Below are 21,343 nucleotides of genomic sequence, written 5' to 3'. Positions count from 1 at the left end.
GCTTCATTTTATCCTTGTCTCTGGTCAAATGTCAACATTCCTCAGCGAGGCCTCCCCAGGTCACTCCCTCTAGAACAGAAGCCCCTCTTGCACCCCGTCCTTTCCTGGCTTTATTTTCTTCACAGAATGGATCTCATCCAACAATCTGTTCATATTTGTTTGTTTACTTGTTGACTGAGTTCTAAGGGCAAGTCTTAGTGTGGTTACTTCTCATCTGTATCCCAGCCCCGAGCATAGAGCCTGGTACATAGTAAACACTCAATAAATATTTGTTAAATGAATAAACACACAAAAGAATGACCTGTTTTATAGGCAAAGTAAACTCACAGTGGTCCCCCCGAGTCCCCACCCACCTTGCTCTCACCTCCAGTTTTCGTGCCGTGGCATCCTTTCCCAGCATCCAGCACAGAGCCTGGGCATCTTCCCTGAGAGCTCCTTATCTCTGGCCTCCCACATCTGCTCAGGGAACGTCCTACAGACTTAACCTTCACAAAGGCTCTGTCGGCTTCCCACTGCTGTGATCCTAGACCTCGTTGCCTTTTCGCTTCAGTAACAAAAAAGCCTCAGAACTGATTCCTAACAGTGGCAATAATAACTTGTATCATTTATTAAGCACAGGCACTGCATCAGTGATTACAGAGATGTCGTTTAATCCTTTCGATAACCACAAGGGATAGGCTAGTTCCTTAACAAAGAGACACAGGTTTGCTAGATTCAGCAACTCATGTGAAGCCACTCAGCCAGTAAACCTCAGAGTCAAGTCTAACTCATTCATTGCGTATTTAACCACTTCATATCCAATGCCCCCGAATGGCCCACACCATGCATCACAGGCAGATAGATTACTTCTCTGAAGCATAATGCTTCTTCGCTGAAAACAGGATGCCTGCCAACGTACATACACACTCCTCAGGCTGGCTTTGCCATCTTTCACCAGCCTTAGCTCCTCTCTTTCCCTTCAAGTGACTTCAGGCTCTTCCACGGGGCAACAGGTGTCTCACAAACACACCACCTGCTCCCTGTCAGTGGTGCCTTTGCTTAATTTTGTTCCTTTCACCTGGAATCCCTGATCTGTTTCTTCCTCTATGACCCTTCCTCAAAGATTATCCTCAAACACCTTGAAGCCTTCCTGGTTCTTCCGCAACCAGATAAGCTCTCTCTCCACAACAGTTTGTGTCACTTATTCTCCGAATATTTACTGAATGCTTGCTGTGTACCAGGTAGTTTTCTTGACATTAAATATCAATATACATTATGGGAACACTGAACTTCAGAGAGAAAATAGAATTTGCCAAAGCCCTCTCCCAGGAGTCAGATCTGGATCTCCTTAATTCTATACCCCAATTCTGTCCAACCCATCCTAAAACTCCCCTCAGGACAAATGGCTCAGCCCTCAGCCCCTCTCCCCGCACCAGACGCCCTGTCAGTGCTCTGCTGTCAGAGAACAAATGCCAGTTGCATCCCAGTATTGCTTCCTCCTCCCCTCCTTACCCGGATTTCCCTGCTCTCACGGTAAAACCCCTTCTCTTCTATCTTCTCAAACAGTAGAACTCTCCCTGGCCCAGCAGAGCAGGCAAATCCCTTGGAATAGGCTGCGATGGCAGACACCTGGGGCAGGGACAGCTGGTGGTGGTTACTGGCCATCACGACCTGCTTGTAGGAAGGGACTGGGGAGGTGATTGTCGGAAATTCGGTCAGGCTGGAAAAGAAGACAGCATGTAAAGATAACAGAGACGATTCCAAGGAGATGAATCCTGCTAGGGATGAGAAAGAAGGGCTGTCCTTGGGTGTGGGAGAAACCAGCGTGAGCCCCTTTCCCACGGCCCAAATGCTCCCCTTTGGCTGGGAATGCTACCTGAGCTCCATGGAAGATGGAAGTTTGTGCATTTATGTGGAAGTCTCGCAAACCTGTGTGGTCACTGTTTTCATTGTTATTATCATATTCATTTTGTTGTTTGGAAAAAAGTGGCTCAGAGGGGTTGTTTCCAAGATCACAAAATTAGTAAGGGGAAGAGCTGAGACTTGGGTTTTTTTGTTTGTTTTTTGTTTTGTTTTGTTTTTTGTTTTGGCCTTGTTGCAAGGCATGTGGGATCTTAGTTCCCTGACCAGGGATGGAACCTGTGCCCCCTGCAGTTGAAGCGTGGAGTCCTCACCACTAGACCACCAGGGAAGTCCCAAGAGCTGAGATTTGAATCCAGGTTTCCATTTCCTCCCTGCCTCCCTTCTCCTTCCTCCCTTCCTTCCATTGTTTCTCTTTCATTCATTCACTCATTCATTCATTCATATAACATTTACTGGAGTTATGCTGTGTTAACAGCTCTGTGAAACAATGGTAAATAAGTTGACACAGTTTCTGCCCTGAGAAGCTGATGGTCTAGGGGGCATGTGATAAGGACTGTTAAGGGCAGCTGAGTAGGATGGGAGCAACCAGTCAGCAACTAACAAGGGTTTTCTGAGGACAGTTACAGAGGAGCACCACCTATTTGAGATGAGCAGAGGCTGAGAGCTCCCAGCTGAGAAGTGAAGGACAAAGAGGACTGTGTCAGGCATGTGTCTATGTCCGGGGGAGTGGGGTCGGGGTGGGGGCAGACCAAGCCCAGAAGCAGGAGAGTACACGAGGCATGTGCGGTAGACAGGGGTAAGAGCTGATGCTGCAGATGTAAAGAAGGGTCCGAGCAGCAGGGACATGTGGGCCAGGCTCAGGAGTCTGAGCTTTATTCTTGGAGCCCTGGACCCACTGAAGGATGGTGAACCCAGAAAACTGGAGGGCATATGGTCTTATTAGGAAGTTCTCAACATAATCACGATAAAAAAAGGAGACGTCATTGGCATGGAGGGTGGTGAAAATGGGTGAAACCAAAGTCACTGAGGAAGAGGCATCTACAGTGTGCCATTGTGGTTGAGGGCTCAGGCTCTGGGGTCAGACAGGTCTGGGTTTGAATCCTGACCTGTCATTTAACAGTGCTGTGATACTGGGTGAGGCACTTAACCTCTTTGGGCCTCAGTTTCCTCATCTATAAAATGGGCATGATAATAATATATACTTTTTAGGGTAAGACTCAAATGAGGATATATATAAAGTGCTTAAGGCAGTGTCTAGAACACACAATGGTACTTTCCAATATGGGTGAGATACGACTGTTATTGGTTGCAGTAGAGGTGAAATAGACAGCTCTATCCTGACCCCCCACTTTAGCCCATATGCTTTGTCAGATTGACCGACAACATCTCCTTGCACTTCCTTGTTGGTCTGGTGCCTCCCACTCAATTGTAAGGTCCTATGGACCTGTGTCCCCAGCACCTAGCAAGATGCCTTGCACACTGCAAGGGCTTGGTGGACATTTATTTAATTGATTCAGTAAATTAGGCAGCCATTAGAAAACATATTTTTGAAAATCTGTTGTTTTGAAGACATCATACTAAAACGTTTATAAAATGAGGTTAGGTATAAAAATAAAAAGGATTGTATCTAGGTTACGGTCATAACTTTCAAATTTGTGCTTGAATATGGAAGAACACTAGAAAGGCAGAGGGAAAATGAAAAGCATTGATTTTTAAGGTAGAGGGGATAGGAGTGATTTTTAAAGAATGCTGTTTTTGGTGTAATGCTATTACCATGATGAGTGTATTTTTCCAAGAGCTCCTGCCCAGAGGGCGCCGTTACCTCTCGGATTCCTGGATCACCCCCAGGTTCTTCATCTCGCTGGTGGGCTCCCTGACCATGATACTTGTCTCCCAGCGTTGATCTCCAGACTCAAAGAGGAAGAGCCTGCCTGTATCAGTGCCAGCAACAATCTTGTCATCAGACACCCAAGTGTGGGCGAGATAGTTTTGGGGTTCTCCCCTCTGAAAATTAGTTTGCTTCAAGGTTCCCTCAACAAAACGGAGAAGCTTAAACATCCCATTTCCAGTGACACAAATCTGAGCGTTATCCTGGGGATTGAAGCTCACCTGTAAAATGGGAAGGAATTAAAGAAAAAGATATATAAAACTAAACTTGATGGCATTATTTCCCATTTTACTAATTACGAGTTATCCCAGGTAGCTCATAGGATCTTTTAAATATCACTAAATCATATAATTTTAAGACCATATTTGACAAGAGGACAGATCTATATCTATTGTATTTGTACAGCCCATGAGTCTTTAACCTAGGAAACCTTCAGAAGTCATCTGACAAAGGCCAAAAAGCAAGATGAGCAGGTCTTGACAATCACCAAACTCTGTGCCAACAAAATGGAATGAAGGCTCAGCTGGAAGCATAAAATGAGGGTTTGGCAGGCTTACGTGCCCTGTTCAGGGCAAAGGAACCACATGTCAGGGACTAAACTTCCTTTATCTCTACCCTCATCCCAATGCGCAGTCATGGGCAGTCAACCTGTCACCTCCACTGGATGGTGAGCACCTGGTGGGGCTGTGGCTTTTTCATCTCTGTATCCCCAGTGCCAGGTTCAGCGCGGGCATCCAATGAATGTTTCCTGGATCTGTTTGAGAGGAGGTGCTCCCTGCTCTGAATAGGACGCCATATCATGCCTTACTGTGACCTGGGTGAAATAATCTTCGGGCTCTACCTGCCTTTGCTCTGATTCCGTGATCAGCAAGCAACCTTCTGACTACTAATTTCATCTCCCAAGGACTCTGTTACCAGGGAGGAAATACACTGGATAAATGCTGTGTGTTCTGGTTGTGACATGCTGGTTCACAAGCCAGACTCTTGTGAGAATAACAGAGTCTGTGCCTGAGATGCTGACTAGCAAATATCTCTGAACATGAACAGAACTGAGTGCTTGGACTTGGCAAACTGAACACTAGATCCTAGACCAGGTTGACTGCTCCAAGAAAAGCCTCCTTGGGCCCCAACCAGCCCCCCGACACATCCTCTTCATTTTGCCCTCAAACCACGATAGAAACTTCTGCTCCCCACGTAAGTGCGATTTCATGGACAGCTTCCTAAAGACCTACCACTTCACACCACCTTCCTGAAGTCTTCCCACTGCCCCGCAATGCTGCCCGGAAGAGGCCAGGATCAGGGAGAGACAGCAAGTTTGATCAACCTGCCTCTGGGCTTGACCTGGGACCAGAAAGCAGTTCTGGGCCAAAGTGAAGAACACAGTCCCTGGAATCAGGGAGCCCTGGCTCTGCTAAGTCCTTGGAGCCTCAGTTCCTTCATCTTTAAAACAGAGACAATAGGGGCTTCCCTGGTGGCGCAGTGGTTGAGAATCTGCCTGCCAATGCAGGGGACACGGGTTCGAGCCCTGGTCTGGGAAGATCCCACATGCCGCGGAGCAACTAGGCCCGTGAGGCACAACTACTGAGCCTGCGCGTCTGGAGCCCATGCTCAGCAACAACAGAGGCCACGATAGTGAGAGGCCCGCACACCGCGATGAAGAGTGGCCCCCGCTTGCCGCAAATAGAGAAAGCCCTCGCACAGAAACGAAGACCCAACACAGCCAAAAATAAATTTAAAATAAATAAATAAATAAATAAAACAGAGACAATAATTATGCATACCTTATATGGTGTTGTGAGGCAAATTTTAAAATGCATTTTAAGAAATGAGCACTATTCCTGACACAGAAAAAGCATTTAATGAGGGACAGCTTGTACTATTTTTTAATGATTTGTACCATACTTCTCGTGCTGGATCATACCTGGTAGACAGCATTGTTCTGAGTATCAGTTCTAACGATGGCCATTACTTTCTGTTTTTCCCACAGCCAATAGACAAGGTTTGACTCTGGAGGTGAGGTCTGGGTCAAGAGGTATTTGGAGTCTGGAGAAAAAGCCATGCAAATGAACTTCTGAACTGGGAAGTCAAAATTATTAAGGACTTTGCGCTTTCGGCAAGGAACGGCTGACAGTTCATAAATGGTGATGACGGGTTTTTCTTGCACAGTCTCAGAGATAGCGAGGTATCGCCGATTGGGACTGATGGACAAGGCCAACATGCCCTGACTCTTGTCTGAGCCTGCAAACAAAGGAGAGGAGCTGGTGAGGGGAGATCATGCATTCACCAAGATTCAGCATGAACCAGGCACCGTGGTGGGCACTGCTGAGGCAAGAGGAGAAAAGTACAGAAATAGGTCATTGTCAATCCCTGTGTCCCTCGGGGCAACTGTGTCTGGGCTATTATGGAAATAACTAGGATGGGCACCTCACTGAGGCCGTGGTGGGAGGATAAGTCAGGGAAGGATTCCTGAAGAAAGATGAAGTGTGGTGGGGAGGTGGGGGTGGGGCACGTCAGGAAGGGCAAAGGTGTGGATGTGAGAAAGGGTATAGATGGAGGGGGAACTGCACATGGTGGGAGATGGCTGAGCATCCCCTGTGAGCCAGGGGTGACCAAAGATGGGTCTGGAGCATGCAGTAGGGTCAGATCAGAGGCCTTTATGCCCTGAGCAGTCAGCACTCAATACTCTTCCTCCACTTTCCAGGCTGGGACGCTAACCACTAGATTCCTCAGCCTCCCTTGCAGTTAAGTGATCTATGTGACATTCTGCCTGAGAGACAGATGCAGAGGTCTGCTGAATGGGCTTTATGATAAAGCCCGTGCTTCCTTCGAAACCAGGAGGGATGCATTGTATCCGTTTTTCAGGAATATAGAGGCGATATCTGGTGGTCAAGCACTCTTCTTGTCCATGAGGTAACAAGCATGAGAATGAAGTCCATCGGCCTCTAGAGAGCAGAGCCTGATGTAAAGATTAAACTGCAAATGCTTTATTTGGGTAATGTAATCAGGTCTGCATTATAATTTTCATGGGCCCTAGGCACTTCTGCTTTCATGGGCCCCTTCCTCCATTAAAATCTGGTAAAAATTATACTTTATGACTCATTGGTTTAAAGAAGAATATAATCCATGCTAGATTCACTAGTATTATATTCATTTTTTCCTGATTTTAAAATAAATTAAAATTAAAATATTTTCTTGGGTCCCTAAAAGCATCACGGGCCCCAGGCTGTGCCTCACAGTAATTTGGCCTGATACAAGCCCCGGGCGGGGCGGGTGAGAGAGGCAGGGGAAGCTGTGCTAGAAAGTGACACGTTGGACTCCATGCTGCTGTGTCACACAAGCCACAGCAAGTTGCACCAGCCCGCGGGCTTCTCTGGAAGGGCTGCAGAGAATACCTGCACCTCTGAGAAGAACCCAGGGTTTGGGTCACTGAGAGCCTTGCATGAGAGTTTGGACTTTAACAGGGAGGCCAATGGGAAGGCCCTGGGAAATTTTAGGAAGGCCCAATGTGTGTTGTAGAAAGATCCCTCTGGCAACTGTATGGAAGACAATCCTGGAGGGAAGGAAACTTCAGCATGTTATTTCAAAAACCGGGACACATGGCAGCAATGAGCAACAGGAAGGCAGTAGGGGCAATGGGAACAGGAGGTTAGAGAAATGCTAAGGGGTAAAACCAGGAGGACTCAGTGAAGGTGGGGTGAGGGGCTGATGGAGAGAGAGGAGCAATGAATGACATTTAGGTTTCTGGTTTGGTGATGGGAGTGGTGGTGACAACTGGGATGGAACACAGGCTAAGGGAGCTAGGGGCCATGGTGAAGGTCACGTCCACTGTTTTTCACGGAAAATAGCTCATGCAAATATTTCTGATTTAATCGTGCTTATTTGCTTTCAGTTTTTTATGATTTCTTATTTAGTTATTTATTTTTTTGCACTGAAGTCTTTAATCCATCTCAGGTTCATGGTGACTCCCCTTTCCCAAACATCAATACCTAACTGGTTATCCCAGCACTAACTACTAATGCCACCTTTATGTTGTATTAAATTCATTTATCCATTGTGTTCATTTATGTGTGTATTACTGGGTTCTGGGATATTTATACTAGGACTAGATTATTTTTGTAATCATATCCTTATCATGTGTTTGGATAGCTGGCATAGTAGGCTCTTAAGGAAAGAGGGAGAAAAAAGGAAGTGATAAATTCCATTCTGGATATATTGTGTGTGAGGTACATACTGCAGAACTTTAAAGAGGTCTAGCAGGCAGCTGGATATGATGAAAGCTGGGGGAGATGTTTGGACTGAAATATAGATTTGAGATAAAAGTCATGGGGCTATAAGATATTGATGAAAGAAATAAAAGATGACACAAACAGATGGAGAGACATACTATGTTCTTGGATTGGAAGAATCAATATTGTGACAATGACTATACTACCCAAAGGAATCTACATATTCAATGCAATCCCTATCAAATTACCAATGGCATTTTTCACAGAATTAGAACCGAAAATTTTTACAATTTGTATGGAAACACAAAAGACCACAAATAGCCAAAGCAATCTTGAGAAAGAAAAACAGAGCTGGAGGAATCAGGTTCCCTGACTTCAGACTATACTACAAGGCTACAGTCATCAAAACAGTATGGTACTGGCACAAAAACAGAAATATAGATCAATGGAACAGGATAGAAAGTCCAGAGATAAACCCATGCACTTATGGTCACCTAATCTATGGCAAAGGAGGCAAGAATATACAACAGAGAAAAGACAGGCTCTTCAATAAGTGGTGCTGGGAAAACTGGAGAGTTACATGTAAACAAATGAAATTAGAACACACCCTAACACTATACACAAAAATAAACTCAAAATGGATTAAAGACCTAAATGTAAGGCCAGATGCTAAAAAAACTTTTAGAGGAAAACATAGGGAGAACACTTCTGACATAAGTTGCAACAAAATCTTTTTCAATCCACCTCCTAGAGTAATGAAAATAAAAACAAAAATAAACAAATGGGACCTAATTAAACTTAAAAGCTTTTGCACAGCAAAGGAAACCATAAACAAAAAGAAAAGAAAACCCTCAGAATGGGAGAAAATATTTGCAAATGAAACAGTCAACAAGGGATTAATCTCCAAAATATATAAACAAGCAGCTCAACATCAAAAAAACAAACAACCCAATCAAAAAATGGGCAGAAGATCTAAATAGACATTTCTTCAAAGACATACAGATGGCCAAGAGGCACCAGAAAAGCTGCTCAACATCACCAATTATTAGAGAAATGCAAATCAAAACTACAGTGAGGTATCACCTCACACCAGTCAGAATGGCCATCATCAAAAAATCTGCAAACAATAAATGCTGGAGAGGGTGTAGAGAAAAAGGAACCCTCTTGCACTGTTGGTGGGAATGTAAATTGATACAGCCACTATGGAGAACAGTAAGGAGGTTCCTTAAAAAACTAAAAATAGAACTACCATATGACACAGCAATCCCACTACTGGGCATATACTCTGAGAAAACCATAATTCAAAAAGAGTCAAGTACCACAATGTTCATTGCAGCTTTATTTACAGTAGCCAGGACATGGAAGCAACCTAAGTGTCCATCGACAGATGAATGGATAAAGAAGATGTGGTGCATATATACAATGGAATATTACTCAGCCATAAAAAGAAACGAAATTGAGTTATTGGTAGTGAGGTGGATGGATCTAGAGTCTGTCATACAGAGTGAAGTAAGTCAGAAAGAGAAAGACAAATACCGTATGCTAACACATATATATGGAATCTAGAAAAAGAAAAAATGGCTCTGAAGAACTGAAGAAGGGCAGGATAAGAATAAAGACGCAGATGTAGAGAATGGACTTGAGGACACAGGGAGGTGGAAGGGTAAGCTGGGATGAAGTGAGAGAGTGGCATGAACATATATACACTACCAAATGTAAAATAGATAGCTAGTGGGAAGCAGCCGCATAGCACAGGGAGATCAGCTTGGTGCTTTGTGACCACCTAGAGGGGTGGGATAGGGAGGGTGGGTGGGAGATGCAAGAGGCAGGAGATATGGGGATATATGTATACATATAGCTGTTTCACTTTGTTATACAGCAGAAACTAACACATCATTGTAAAGCAATTATACCCCAATAAAGATGTTAAAAAATAATCTGCAAACAGTAAACGCTGGAGAGGGTGTGGAGAGAAGGAACCCTCCTACACCGTTGGTGGGAACGCAAACGGGTACAGCCAGTATGGAGAACAGTATGGAGGTTCCTTAAAAAACTGAAAATAGAGTTACCATATGATCCAGCAATCCCACCCTGGGCATATAACTGGAGAAAACCATAACTGGAAAAGATATGTGCACCTCAATGTTCACTGTAGCACTATCACAATAGCCAAGACATGGAAGCAACCTAAATGTCCATAGATAGAGGAATGGATAAAGAAGATGTGGTGCATATATACAATGGAATATTACTCATCCATAAAAAAGAACAAAATCATGCCATTTGCTGCAACATGGATGGACCTATAGATTCTCATAGTGAATGAAATAAGTCAGATACAGAAAGATAAATAACATATGATATCGCTTATATGTGGAATCTAAAAAAAGGCTACAAATGAACTTATCTATAAAACTGAAATAGAGTTACAGATACAGAAAATAAACTTATGGTTACTGAGGGGTAAGGCAGAGGGAGGGATCATTTGGAAGACTGGGATTGATACATACACACCACTATATATAAAATAGATAACTAATAAGGACCTACTGTATAGCACAGGGAACTCCACTCCGTACTCTGTATTGGCCTATATGGGAAAAGAATCTAAACAAGAGTGGATATATGTATTTGTATAACAGATTCACTTTGCTGTACACCTGAAACTAACACAACATTGTAAATCAATTATACCTCAGTAAAAATTTAAAAAAAGAAAAAAAGAAAGGAAGGTGGAGAAACAAGAAGGAACAGTTAACAAAAAGCTGGTATACAAACAAACACTGTATAAAACAATAAAAGAAATATTTACTTTTGGCCTTTAGAAAAAAATTTTTTAAAAAGTCACGGTGTGGAGTTTAAAGTGTGCACATAGATGAGATTGCCTGGAGGACGGAAAGGGCAACAGTTCACTCCCTCCTCTGTGCTTTTGTACCAGGGCTGTACTTGGCCTAGCAGGTGTGCTGCTCATTTACATAGTCCCGCTCATTTGAATACATACCTGTCCCCACTACAATACTGAGAGCTCCTGGTCTGGCTTTCTTTCTTATTCATTCTTTCAATCACCAGCGCCTGCCACCAATATACGCTGACTGCAGAGTCTGTAAATGCTTTCTCATTGTTTTAACCCAGTCAGTGACTGATTCCTCCTTGAAATACGTTCACCTCTTGCATGGATTTCCTCTTATCTTTCTGGCTACTCCTCCAAAAACTCTTTTGCAGGTTGTTCCTCATTTCCCTGGCACTATATGTCGGAGGGCCCCAGAGCCCAATCTTTCACCTTCTCTTTCATAAACATATTCACTCCTTGGGGGATCCAATCCATTCTAAGGACCTAATATTTCACCTCCATGCTGATGACCCTCAAATTTCTATCACCAGCCTGGACCTCTCTCTCTCTTGAACCCAAACCTGACATCAAAGTGCTTGCTTAGGATCCCATCTGCATATTTAGCAGGCATCTCAGTCTTCCCATGTCAAAAACTAACCTCCTGATGCGCTCCACAAAGCCTGCTCATTCTGAAGTCTTTCCTGCTTCAGTTAGCAGCAACTCCATCCTTCTGGTTGCTCAGGCCAAAACCCTTGCTTTTTCCTTTTCTCTTCCACCTACATCAGGTCTATGAGGAAACCTGTCACCTTCACCTTCAAAATACAGGCAGGCTTTGGTCTCTTTTCACCACCCTATTGCCTGCCACCTGCTGCGAGCGACCATGCTCTCTCAGCTGGATTATATTAATAGCAATGGTCTCTCAGCTGGTCTCCTGCTTCCTCCCTTGCCCCTCCTTAAATCTATTCTCTGTACAGTAGCCAGAAGGAACCTGTTGAAACATAAGTCAGATCATGTCACTCTGCTCAGAATCCCCCCTCATCCCCCGCCCCCACCCCCCCACCCCTGCTGGCTTCTCACTTCACTCAGAGTAGGAGTCCTTGACCTCAAAGCCCATGTGACATTGCTCCCATTACTCTGCCTCACCTCTCACTCCTCCTCCATTTACTCCACTCCAGCCACACTGGCCTCCTTGCTATTCCCCTAACATACTCAGCACCCTCCTAACCCAGAGCCTAAAAGGTGAGAGGCAAATGTGTAGAGCACCAAAGAGATAATACAGGAGAATAAGCTTGGGGTAAGGGATGATTCCTTAACAAGACACAAAAAGGAAAAAGTTGACACATTTGACTTCATTAAAACTAAGAATTTCTGTCCATCATACCATAAGGAGGAAGAAAACACAAGCCTCAAACTGGGAGAAATTATTTGCTTTATATATATATATATATATATATATAATACATATATATATATATATATATATATATATCTGACAAAGGATTGGCATAAACTATAAAGTGTGCCCATAAATCAGTAAGAAAATTACCCCCAAAAAACACAGAATATGGATAAAAGACTTAAGACATTTCACAGAATGAGTAGCCCCTTAACCATGTGAAAAGTTATTCGTCCTCATTTGTACTAGATAAATGCACATTAAAACCACAATAAGATGCCCTTTCTCAAGCATCAGATGAGCAAAAATTAGGAAACAGAAACTAGAAAGATAGCAAATGAGGGTGAGGTTGTGGAGGAATGGCAGTGTGAATTGGTACTGCCACATTACCCAGTAATTTTAGTCCTGGTGTGTGCCCTGGAGAATCTCTGCACAAGTGGATAAGTACACATGTGCAACAATGTTTATAGTGGCATCATTTGAAATAGCAAAAAAAGTTCATTCCCAAATGTCCATCAACACTAGAATGGATAAATATAATTGAGAATTAGAGTCCTATGAGTAATAAAATGAACTCACTTAATATGTATCAAGATGCATGAATGTCAAAAGTATGTCGTTGAAAAAAAGAAGTCACAGAATACATACACTATGGTTACATTTATATAAAGTTGGTGAAGAGCACAAACAAAAAGGATACCTTACATAAGGCCACACAGATAGAGATGTGGTAAAATTACGTAGAGAAATAAGGGAATAATTACAAAGTCCAGGGTGGAGTGAGAGTCTGCATGTGTGAGAAGAATGAAGTCAGGGAGAAACACTGGAACTGGTAATGTTCTATTTACTCTCCTGTTGGTGGGTTCACAGATCTTCATTTTATTATATATAGTTCTTTAAATATTACATATATGTAGTGCACAGTCTTTTGTATGCAAGTCACAATAAAACATGTTGAGTGCAAAAAAGAGTGGAAAAAGAGAGTAGGTGGTTAAGCTGTGGAAATCATGTATATTATTAGCAGCACCAATGCAAACGAAACCAAATGTTACAGTATACAGACGGTTATGTGTGACTTGGGCTGAAATCTCCAGTGTCTTCACCATACATGGGTTCAAAAGGTGCTGTCATGAAAGTGGTGTACTCTGGAAAACTGTTAGAAAACTCAAAAAGTGGCCCTGGTGACGACAAAGACAATGATATTGAAGATGCATGAAACTCTTTAAAAGAATTTTTTTCATTAAATCACAGTGAAAAAAAGTACTTTTAAATTAACATGATTTTACATGTGATTTTAACTATGTATGTGTGATTCATTAATCTATACATTAAATATGGCAAGTAGACATGTATTTCTTCTACATTTATAGAACTATATATATATTCAAGTTGGCCAAAAAAGTTTCCTTTCAATCGTCGTGTCGGTATTATGGGGTTATATGTGGCATACACGGTTACGTATGCGTCAGATTGGAAAGCGTTTTACCTGGAATGAATTTTTGCCACTTCTGATCCACATTGTACTTCACACAGTGATTTCCTGAAGGAAATATAATGATCTGTTCATCGAAGAAGAACACGTTGTTGGACACGTGGGATCGAAGACCAAAAACATGCAGCGACTGAGCTACCACAGTGGACATGGTCCCAGTAAGGAGTTTCGCTGAAGATGCAGCGCAGCTGGTGAGCCTGGAGAAGCGCGTCACCCCGCCCACATTACCGTCCCCGCCCCCGCGACACGCCTCTAGATCCTCTCCTGGACTCCTCCTCCGCCCCCTCCCCCCAGCAACCTTCTCCCGCGCCCCCGACCCCGCTCCTGCCTCTCCTCTTTCCTTTGGCCTTCGTGGCTTCCTGCTCCTCCGGACGACCCCGAGGGACCGTTCCCACCTGCCGCTTCTGCTCTCTAGATCACCAGAGCACGCGTGTATACAGGGTACTACGCCTACGAATCCCAAGCAACGCTGCACTCCCAGACGCCGGAGCGGTTCCTATAGCAACGGGAAACCGGAAGTGTGTCAGCAGCCGGAAGCGGAACTCCTATCAGAAAGTTCAGCTGCATCTGGGGGCTTTCGGGAGCTGGTGCAGTTCGAGTCCACGTGGAGCAGCGGGCGGGAGGGCAGGGGGCTGAAAGCGGGCGGAGGTGGCGACGAGGGGAGCCCTTTTCCAGGCGCGGGGGCCTCGGGCGCCTTCGCTTCCTCCGGCGGGTGTGGACGTGCGTGCTGGGAGATGGACACTCCCCCGCTCTCAGGTTCGGACTCGGATTCTGACGACTCCCTTGTCACAGACAGAGAGGTAGGTGTCATCCGAGCTCGTGGGGCTGCGCGCAGGAGAGGGGTCCTCACTCCCCGGTACTGACCGCCGATCGTGCCCTGTAGTTGCAGGAGGCGTTTTCCCGAGGGCTTCTGAAGCCAGGCCTCAACGTGGTGCTAGAGGGGCCGAAGAAGGCCGTGAACGACGTGGTGAGCTCGGGCGCCCGGTTGGAGGGTGCTGGACTTGGGATGCGCGCGAGGCACCGTTGTGCTCGGGAGGCTGCGTTCTAGTCCCAGGAAAGACACAACCTGCGTATTGCCAAGAGGGTCAACTACCTGTCGGGGTCTTGGGGGTTAGCTCTTCATCCACTGGCCTGTTACTGTCTTGCGAGCTTAGTGTCTGAATTTCCTAGAATGGCCTGAAGCAGTGTTTGGCTGAATTCAAACGGGATCTGGAATGGGTTGAAAGGCTTGATGTGACCCTGGGTCCGGTACCGGCAATCCGTGGACCGCAGGCAACATCTCAGAACAAGGATCAGAAAGCTGTTGATCCAGAAGATGACTTTCAGCGTGAGATGAGCTTGTATGTATGTTTTCAGATGTGGCAGAGGTTGTGGGTTCTTGTGCTGGAGAGGGGGAAGCCGTGAGCCCGTACTCCTCAGAGGTGTCGTAGGCCGGGGTGTAGGGAGGAAGGCTTCTTTGGACTGAAGAGCTAGGAGATTCTCCCTGGTTGAGAGAAGAGCCCCTTTGTCCAGCAATCACAATTTAAAGTCCAGTTTATTTTCAAATACCCAGTTTTAAAGTTTGTGTGTGTGTGTGTGTGTACAGTTAATTATTAGAACAAAAATTTGCTTACGGAACGCCCTTATATAGGCTCTTCTTAGTGACCAAATAAGAATGTGTAATTAGCATTTGTTTGTAAGTTAATGGGCACTTCTAAAGTGGTCATTCTCTTAAACTACTAATTTATTTTTAGCAATACTCCCCACTCCTTTTAAAAAGAGTGTACATCTCAATTTCTCCCATTAAGTTAATGAGGTTTTATTACTGTTTTTGTTCGTGTGTGTGTTCTTGCTGGTGGAGGTCAGATGTTGAGAGTCCTGACCTTGGATGCCTCATGAGAGCAGTGAAAAGGATGTAAGGCCTCTCTCCCTTAGCTTATTTTACACTTTTGTCCTACATCCTCAGCTACTGTCAGGCCCAGGCAGCAGTGCTTGCAGTATTGCCCCGCCTCCATCAGCTCAAAGTCCCTACCAAGCGGCCCACGGATTATTTTGCAGAGATGGCCAAGTCTGATCAGCAGATGCAGAAGGTGAGAAACAGAAAGGGTTTTCTCTGGATAGCTGAGGCGTTGTACTTAAGGGTATTCAGCTGGCTTATCTCCTTTAACATTTACACATAGGCATAAGCCCACTGATAGGGAATGGGTTGTCAGTGGACAATTATTATCTCAGTTATCTACATCAGATTCGTGCCAATCGCCACCAGTTGGATAAATGTAAGGGTGACATTTTCCCAATTTAAACAGTTAAGGGGAGGAAAGTACTGTAAGAAGTGTGGTCCCTGAAGTAAAGATGGCCTTTATGCATTTCCTAACTGGCTTGGTCATGGCATGATGCGTGGAAAAGACAATAGTTCTTTCCTGCCAATGCCTGGGGGCAGCACTATAACTGGTAGACAGTTACCTTTCTCTGGGCCTCAGTTTTCCTCTTCTGTAAAATGAAGGATTAATATATGGCTCAGATTTGATATAATTTAGAGTTAGGTAGAATTTGCCCTCATTCAACTTTGGGAGGCAGAGAATTACCAACATCTAATCCAAGATATACCTAAATAATTCCCTTGGGTCTCAAGCTGGATTTTCTTTTCTCAGTGTACTCAGGGAAGCTAATCTAGAGACGAGCCCAGACCCATCTCTGCACATTCAAACTGACAACTGCTCATCCTTTAACTGAAATGTGTATGTTTAATGCATGCTGCTAGGTACCTGATATCTGTTTGAGCTTTTATTGTGTATGTGGTGTATTGGAGAAGGGGGCCGAAGCTGCAGACTGGTTTCACCACAGTCTGCCGACAGTAGGGATGGAGAGAAGTTAGTCTTCTCTCCTGGTACCATGCCATTTTGCGTAATGGATCAAACAGCACACTGGGAGGAGGGAGGTCGCTTTGATATTCTGGTTGCAAGGCTGAGACTTTTGGTGTCTTGGACAAAGTGGTCAGCCTCTGGGCCTTGTCGTCCTTGTGTGTAGAACGCAGGGCTTGAAGTAGATGATTCACAAGGTCCCTTTGAGCCCCATAGTCTGCAGAGCTGGGGATAACTGCTCCCTGCTGCAGTGCATCCTAAGCAGCAGTCATCCCATTTTCAAATAACATAAGCTGATAATATTTTGTGTTTTAGATTCGACAGAAGCTGCAGGCTAAACAGGTCGCCATGGAGAGGTCGGAGAAGGCTAAGCAGCTGCGAGCACTTAGGAAATACGGAAAGAAGGTGGGAGGGAAAAGGAGCGGGGTTGGGATGGGGCCGAGTGTGTCTGTCGGTAGATTGCTTGGTCTGCGTTGGTTCCGTGCCCCGTGTGTGTTCCATCGTGTGTTTACTGTTTCACAGTGGCATGGGTGCTAGTGTCCGTGAGCACAATCCCTCCTGGACACCTGTGTGTGGCCAGAGGTAGTGTGGTCACTACCGGCAAGTCATGCGCTTCTCTGGGCTGCAGTTTGCACACCTGTACAGCAGAGAATTGGGTCCAGATCAATGGTTTCCCAACCTGACCTCACAGCACAGTCAACTGGGGAAACTTCAAAGCAGATTTCTAGGCTTTGGGAACTTTGGGAATCTGTATGTTCTCATCCCTTGCCCCTAAATCTTCTCAGATGTTTCCAATACACATCCTGGTTTGAGACTCACTGGCCTAGATGATTATAAAGTCCTTGAAGGAATCAATCATATTATTGATTGTTATCCAATCAGAAAAAATGGCACCAGTATGTTTGAACTGTGACTGAGTTCTAATGTAAAGCCAGAAGGCATATACCATGAAACTTTCCTTGATTTCCTTATTTATTTCATGGTTACCTAAGAAGGAAGATGACAGGAACTAAACTTAGGGTTGTGGGAAGAAATGACTGTGAAGAGGATCAGCATGGGTGTTAAGACCTTGTTAACATTTTGGACGTAAACACTCGTGATCTGGGTGCTGAGCCGCCGTCCACAGTTGCAGTTATTTCCCTGATGGATCCTCAGCAGGGTATGAGCAGATTAGCATCCTGGGCTCTGCACGAGGGCAGCTGTGGATCTATTGGATGGATGTGGTTGGTGGTTGAGATCAACTCAAAGACTTGGGCAATTGGTTTAACAGAACTTAAATTATCAAAGGAAAGAATAACTTAGTCGGGTCCATTAGCCCCTTGTTTCTAATGTGAGGAAACCTCAGGGCTGTGTTTCTCAGTGGCGGACGATTCTGCTTACCGGGGAACATTTGGCAATGCTGGAGACATTTTTGGTCGTCGCGTCCTGGTGGCAGCTGGTGGCTCGAGGGCAGGGAGGCTGCTGAACACGCTACGGTGCCCAGGGCAGGCCGTGCCCCCCACACACACAGTGATCCCGCCGCAGCTGTCATAGTGTTGAGATGGAGGAGTGCTGCCTTAGAGTTCAATCATCTCTTTTTGTCCTTAAAGCTTTTTTTCTTTGTTTTTCAGGGAGATTGTTTTCTCCGTTGGTACTTTCATGCCTAGCAACAGTAGGTTAGATATTTAATCTGCCCAAATATAATTAGTGGGAGAATTGGATGTAGACATAAACATGATTTATGCAGTTTTGTAGGCAGGTTGTGTCATGGGGTAAGGGTGCAGACTGCCTGGGTGTGAATCTCAGCTCCGCACTTTCTCGTGTATGACTCAGTCAAGTTGTGTAACCTCTCTGTGCTTCAGTTTCGGGGTCATAAGAATTTCTACTTCACTGGGTGGTTGAGACGAGAAATAGAGAATATCCTTAGAGCTTTAGTGTAGTCGTGGCACATAGTCAGTGTTCAGCGGTGGTGGTAATGTCACGGCGTGGCTACTGAGAGAATGTAGACACTTGTAGTGCCGGCTTGGAGTGGGTTTGACAGTCCTGTGTCCACGTCCAGGTGCAAACAGAAGTTCTTCAGAAGCGGCAGCGGGAGAAAGCACACATGATGAGTGCCATTAAGAAATATCAGAAAGGTGAGTACATTCTCTCCTAAGGCTGCAGAGGAGCAGGGGTACCTGCTAATTCTAACAAACACATAGTGTTCTAGAGGCTTGATTGATTGGGAACTACTGGACCTAAGGCTTGGGAATGGTGTGGGGAGCAAGATGGGCCTCTTAATACCAATTCCATAAGTAACATCCTTCTTTCGAAGCTTAACCTTTTCTTAAAATGTGATGGCGCTGATCAAAGTACTTCTTCACTCCCAGGCTTCTCTGATAAACTGGACTTCCTGGAGGGAGATCAGAAGCCCGTCGCACGGAGCACGAAAGAAGGAGCCAAAGGCCAGCAGATGAAGAAGGGGTATGGGTGCCGGGTTCTGTTTTGGTGGTGGTGCATGCAGGGCCACAGTTCACAGTGTGACCTCAGTGCAGAGAGTGTGGCCACAGATACAGGCCGTGTGATGGGCCCGTTCAGCCACATCAGTCTTTGAAGTTTAAAATGAGGCGATTTCAGGATTTGGCACATTTTGAGTGAACACTCGGTAGAAGTTGATTCCTCACGTGTGACGGTTAAGTGTACAGACCTAAGGTTCCCATCTGGACTCTGCCGCTCATTAGGAGGGTGGCTTTGAGCAGGTTACTTCACCTTTCTAAATGTTAATTTCCTTATCTATGAAAATGAGAAAATTGTAAGTGCCTCTTAATATTAGGAAGATTGAAAGGGATAATGTTGGATATTAATACTGGTTCTTTTTGTTTACCTTTATGCATTTCTGGACACCCGTCCTGGGGGAAATGGTCATTTCTGTATAATATAGTACATGCTGTGATAGAGGCATTAGATATAGTAGTCTGGAAGGACATTTTAGAAATATGTGACATGGTCCAGGGGTCAGGGTCAGGTGATGACTTCCTGGAGGAGGGTACACCTGAGCTTAGTCTGAGGCATGAATAGGAAGGAATCAACCAGAACGGGAGAGACACGGGGTTTCGGGAAGAAAGAAGAACACTAATGAGCAGGAGCGTAGAGATGAGAGCAGCCAGCATTCGGTATCACAGGGACACAGCGTGGGCAAGGAGTGGCGCGGTGTAGCTGGGGGGACCTGGGCCGGGCACAGGGCAGCGTTCGTTGGCCTTGTGAGGAGCCTGGGCTGTATCCAGCAGTCAGTGGGGAGCCGCTGATGGGCTTTATTCAAAATAGCGAGCAGGTCACGTTCATATTTTAAATATTTCAGTGTTGCTTGTGTAAGTGAGGGAGGCGGGGACTGTTACAGAAGTCCAGAGAACAAGATAATGACATAGAAGTGTTAACGGGGGTAGAGAAGAGAAAATGGGTTGAAGAAATATTCAGGAGGTTAAATGAGCAGGTCTCAGTAACTGAGCTGGGTGTAGAAAATGAAAGAAGGAAGAATCAAGGCCCACTCCAGGTTCACAGTGTGGGTGGCTGAGTAGATGGTAGGACCACCAGCCTCAAGTTAGGACATAGATACAGGAGCTGAAACCAGTCTAGAAGGGAGGTGACGTGTGACTTTGGATATGGTGAATTGAGATTCCTGTGGGACGACCAGTTTTGAAATGTATGGCACCTGAATGTTAACTGCATTTAATATACTTGAGAGGAACTGAAACAACTGAGGATGATTTAGCAAGATTTAGTGTAAGTAGAAAGGTTTCTGAAGATAAGTGGTAAAAGCCACACGACATATCTGGGTCTTTTCCTGATTCTTGCTTTGTTTTCCTGCTTTGGTGGTTAAGACTGTAAAGAGATGAGCTTGCCTAGGGAGTTGGTAGAGTAGAAATGTAGGGCCAAGGATGAGATTCTAGGTACAGTAGTACCTGTACAGATAGGAAACTGAGGGTATTCTTGGGTCATTACATTCATCAGGATTTGCAGTGCTGAGGGTAACGTGTAAGACTGCTTTTTTCCAGGCCCAGTGCCAAGCGACGCTATAAAAACCAGAGGTTTGGTTATGGTGGGAAGAAGAAAGGCTCCAAGTGGAACACTCGTGAGAGCTATGATGATGTATCCGGCTTCCGGGCCAAGATAGCTCATGGCAAGGGCCTCAAGAGGCCTGGAAAGAAAGGATCAAATGTAAGTGAGCTGGGGGCGCAGGTGAGGGGCCAGAGCAGCTTCCTCTCCCACCCCGCCCCTCCCCTTCCCTTTCTTTCCCTGTATCCTGACCCTGAGGCAGAAGGCCAACTGCTGTGTGAATACATGTGGTGTTTCCTTTTCTGCAGAAGAGACCCGGAAAACGGACAAGAGAGAAAATGAAGAGCAGAACACGCTAAATAGGCAGCATCTTTGTATACAAAGACCAAGAAAAAGGGATGGAGACTTGGGATTTCACAATGCAATTGGATCCCTTCTGTTGGTTTCCTTTTGTAAAAATTCTTTCAATAAACTAAAGAAAAATTTTCAGAGAAATATATATTCTTGGTTAAAAACTCAAGACTAAAAGATTTAGAAGTTACTTTTTACATATTAAATAATACTGCCATTTGTTGATAATAAATAAGTGAGCCCTGTTTAAGTTAAAAGCATGGATTCTGGGGCCAGACTGCTCGGTTTGGCACCTGGCTCTGCTGCATACTTGCTGCTTGACCTTGGGCCAGTTAATTTTTCTGTGCTTTGTCATCTCCATGTAGACGTGGTAATAGTATCTACCAAAGAGGGTTCCTTTCAGCCTTGAGTTAATATGTGGAAAATGCTTAGGACACTGCCTGCCGTATGAGAGTGTATACCTGCGT

General features: G+C 44.9%; 2 protein-coding genes across 2 annotated transcripts in view; one reads left to right on the top strand and one right to left on the bottom strand.

The window, feature by feature from the left end:
- CFAP57 (cilia and flagella associated protein 57) overlaps nt 1–13,825 on the bottom strand; it is a 77,502-nt gene extending 63,677 nt beyond the window's left edge. The window contains exons 1-4 of the mRNA XM_065889203.1: nt 13,669–13,825; nt 5,652–5,968; nt 3,665–3,951; nt 1,492–1,699 (exon numbers count right to left, since the gene is read on the bottom strand). Coding sequence (XP_065745275.1) covers nt 1,492–1,699; nt 3,665–3,951; nt 5,652–5,968; nt 13,669–13,825 — 969 coding nt within the window. The remainder of the gene's footprint in view (nt 1–1,491; nt 1,700–3,664; nt 3,952–5,651; nt 5,969–13,668) is intronic.
- A 377-nt stretch (nt 13,826–14,202) lies between these two features.
- Nucleotides 14,203–21,020, top strand: EBNA1BP2 (EBNA1 binding protein 2). The gene is made up of 9 exons (XM_065880229.1): nt 14,203–14,474; nt 14,558–14,641; nt 14,845–15,014; nt 15,620–15,743; nt 16,830–16,919; nt 18,553–18,628; nt 18,863–18,956; nt 20,525–20,687; nt 20,834–21,020. The coding sequence occupies exons 1-9, from the start codon at nt 14,409–14,411 to the stop codon at nt 20,882–20,884; spliced, it is 918 nt and encodes a 305-aa protein (XP_065736301.1). The 5' UTR covers nt 14,203–14,408; the 3' UTR covers nt 20,885–21,020.
- Nucleotides 21,021–21,343: the final 323 nt, after the last annotated feature.

The sequence above is a fragment of the Phocoena phocoena genome, chromosome 1 (assembly GCF_963924675.1).
Source record: "Phocoena phocoena chromosome 1, mPhoPho1.1, whole genome shotgun sequence".
In the NCBI taxonomy this organism is placed as follows: Eukaryota; Metazoa; Chordata; class Mammalia; order Artiodactyla; family Phocoenidae; genus Phocoena; species Phocoena phocoena.
This window is presented reverse-complemented; position numbering and strand designations above follow the sequence as displayed.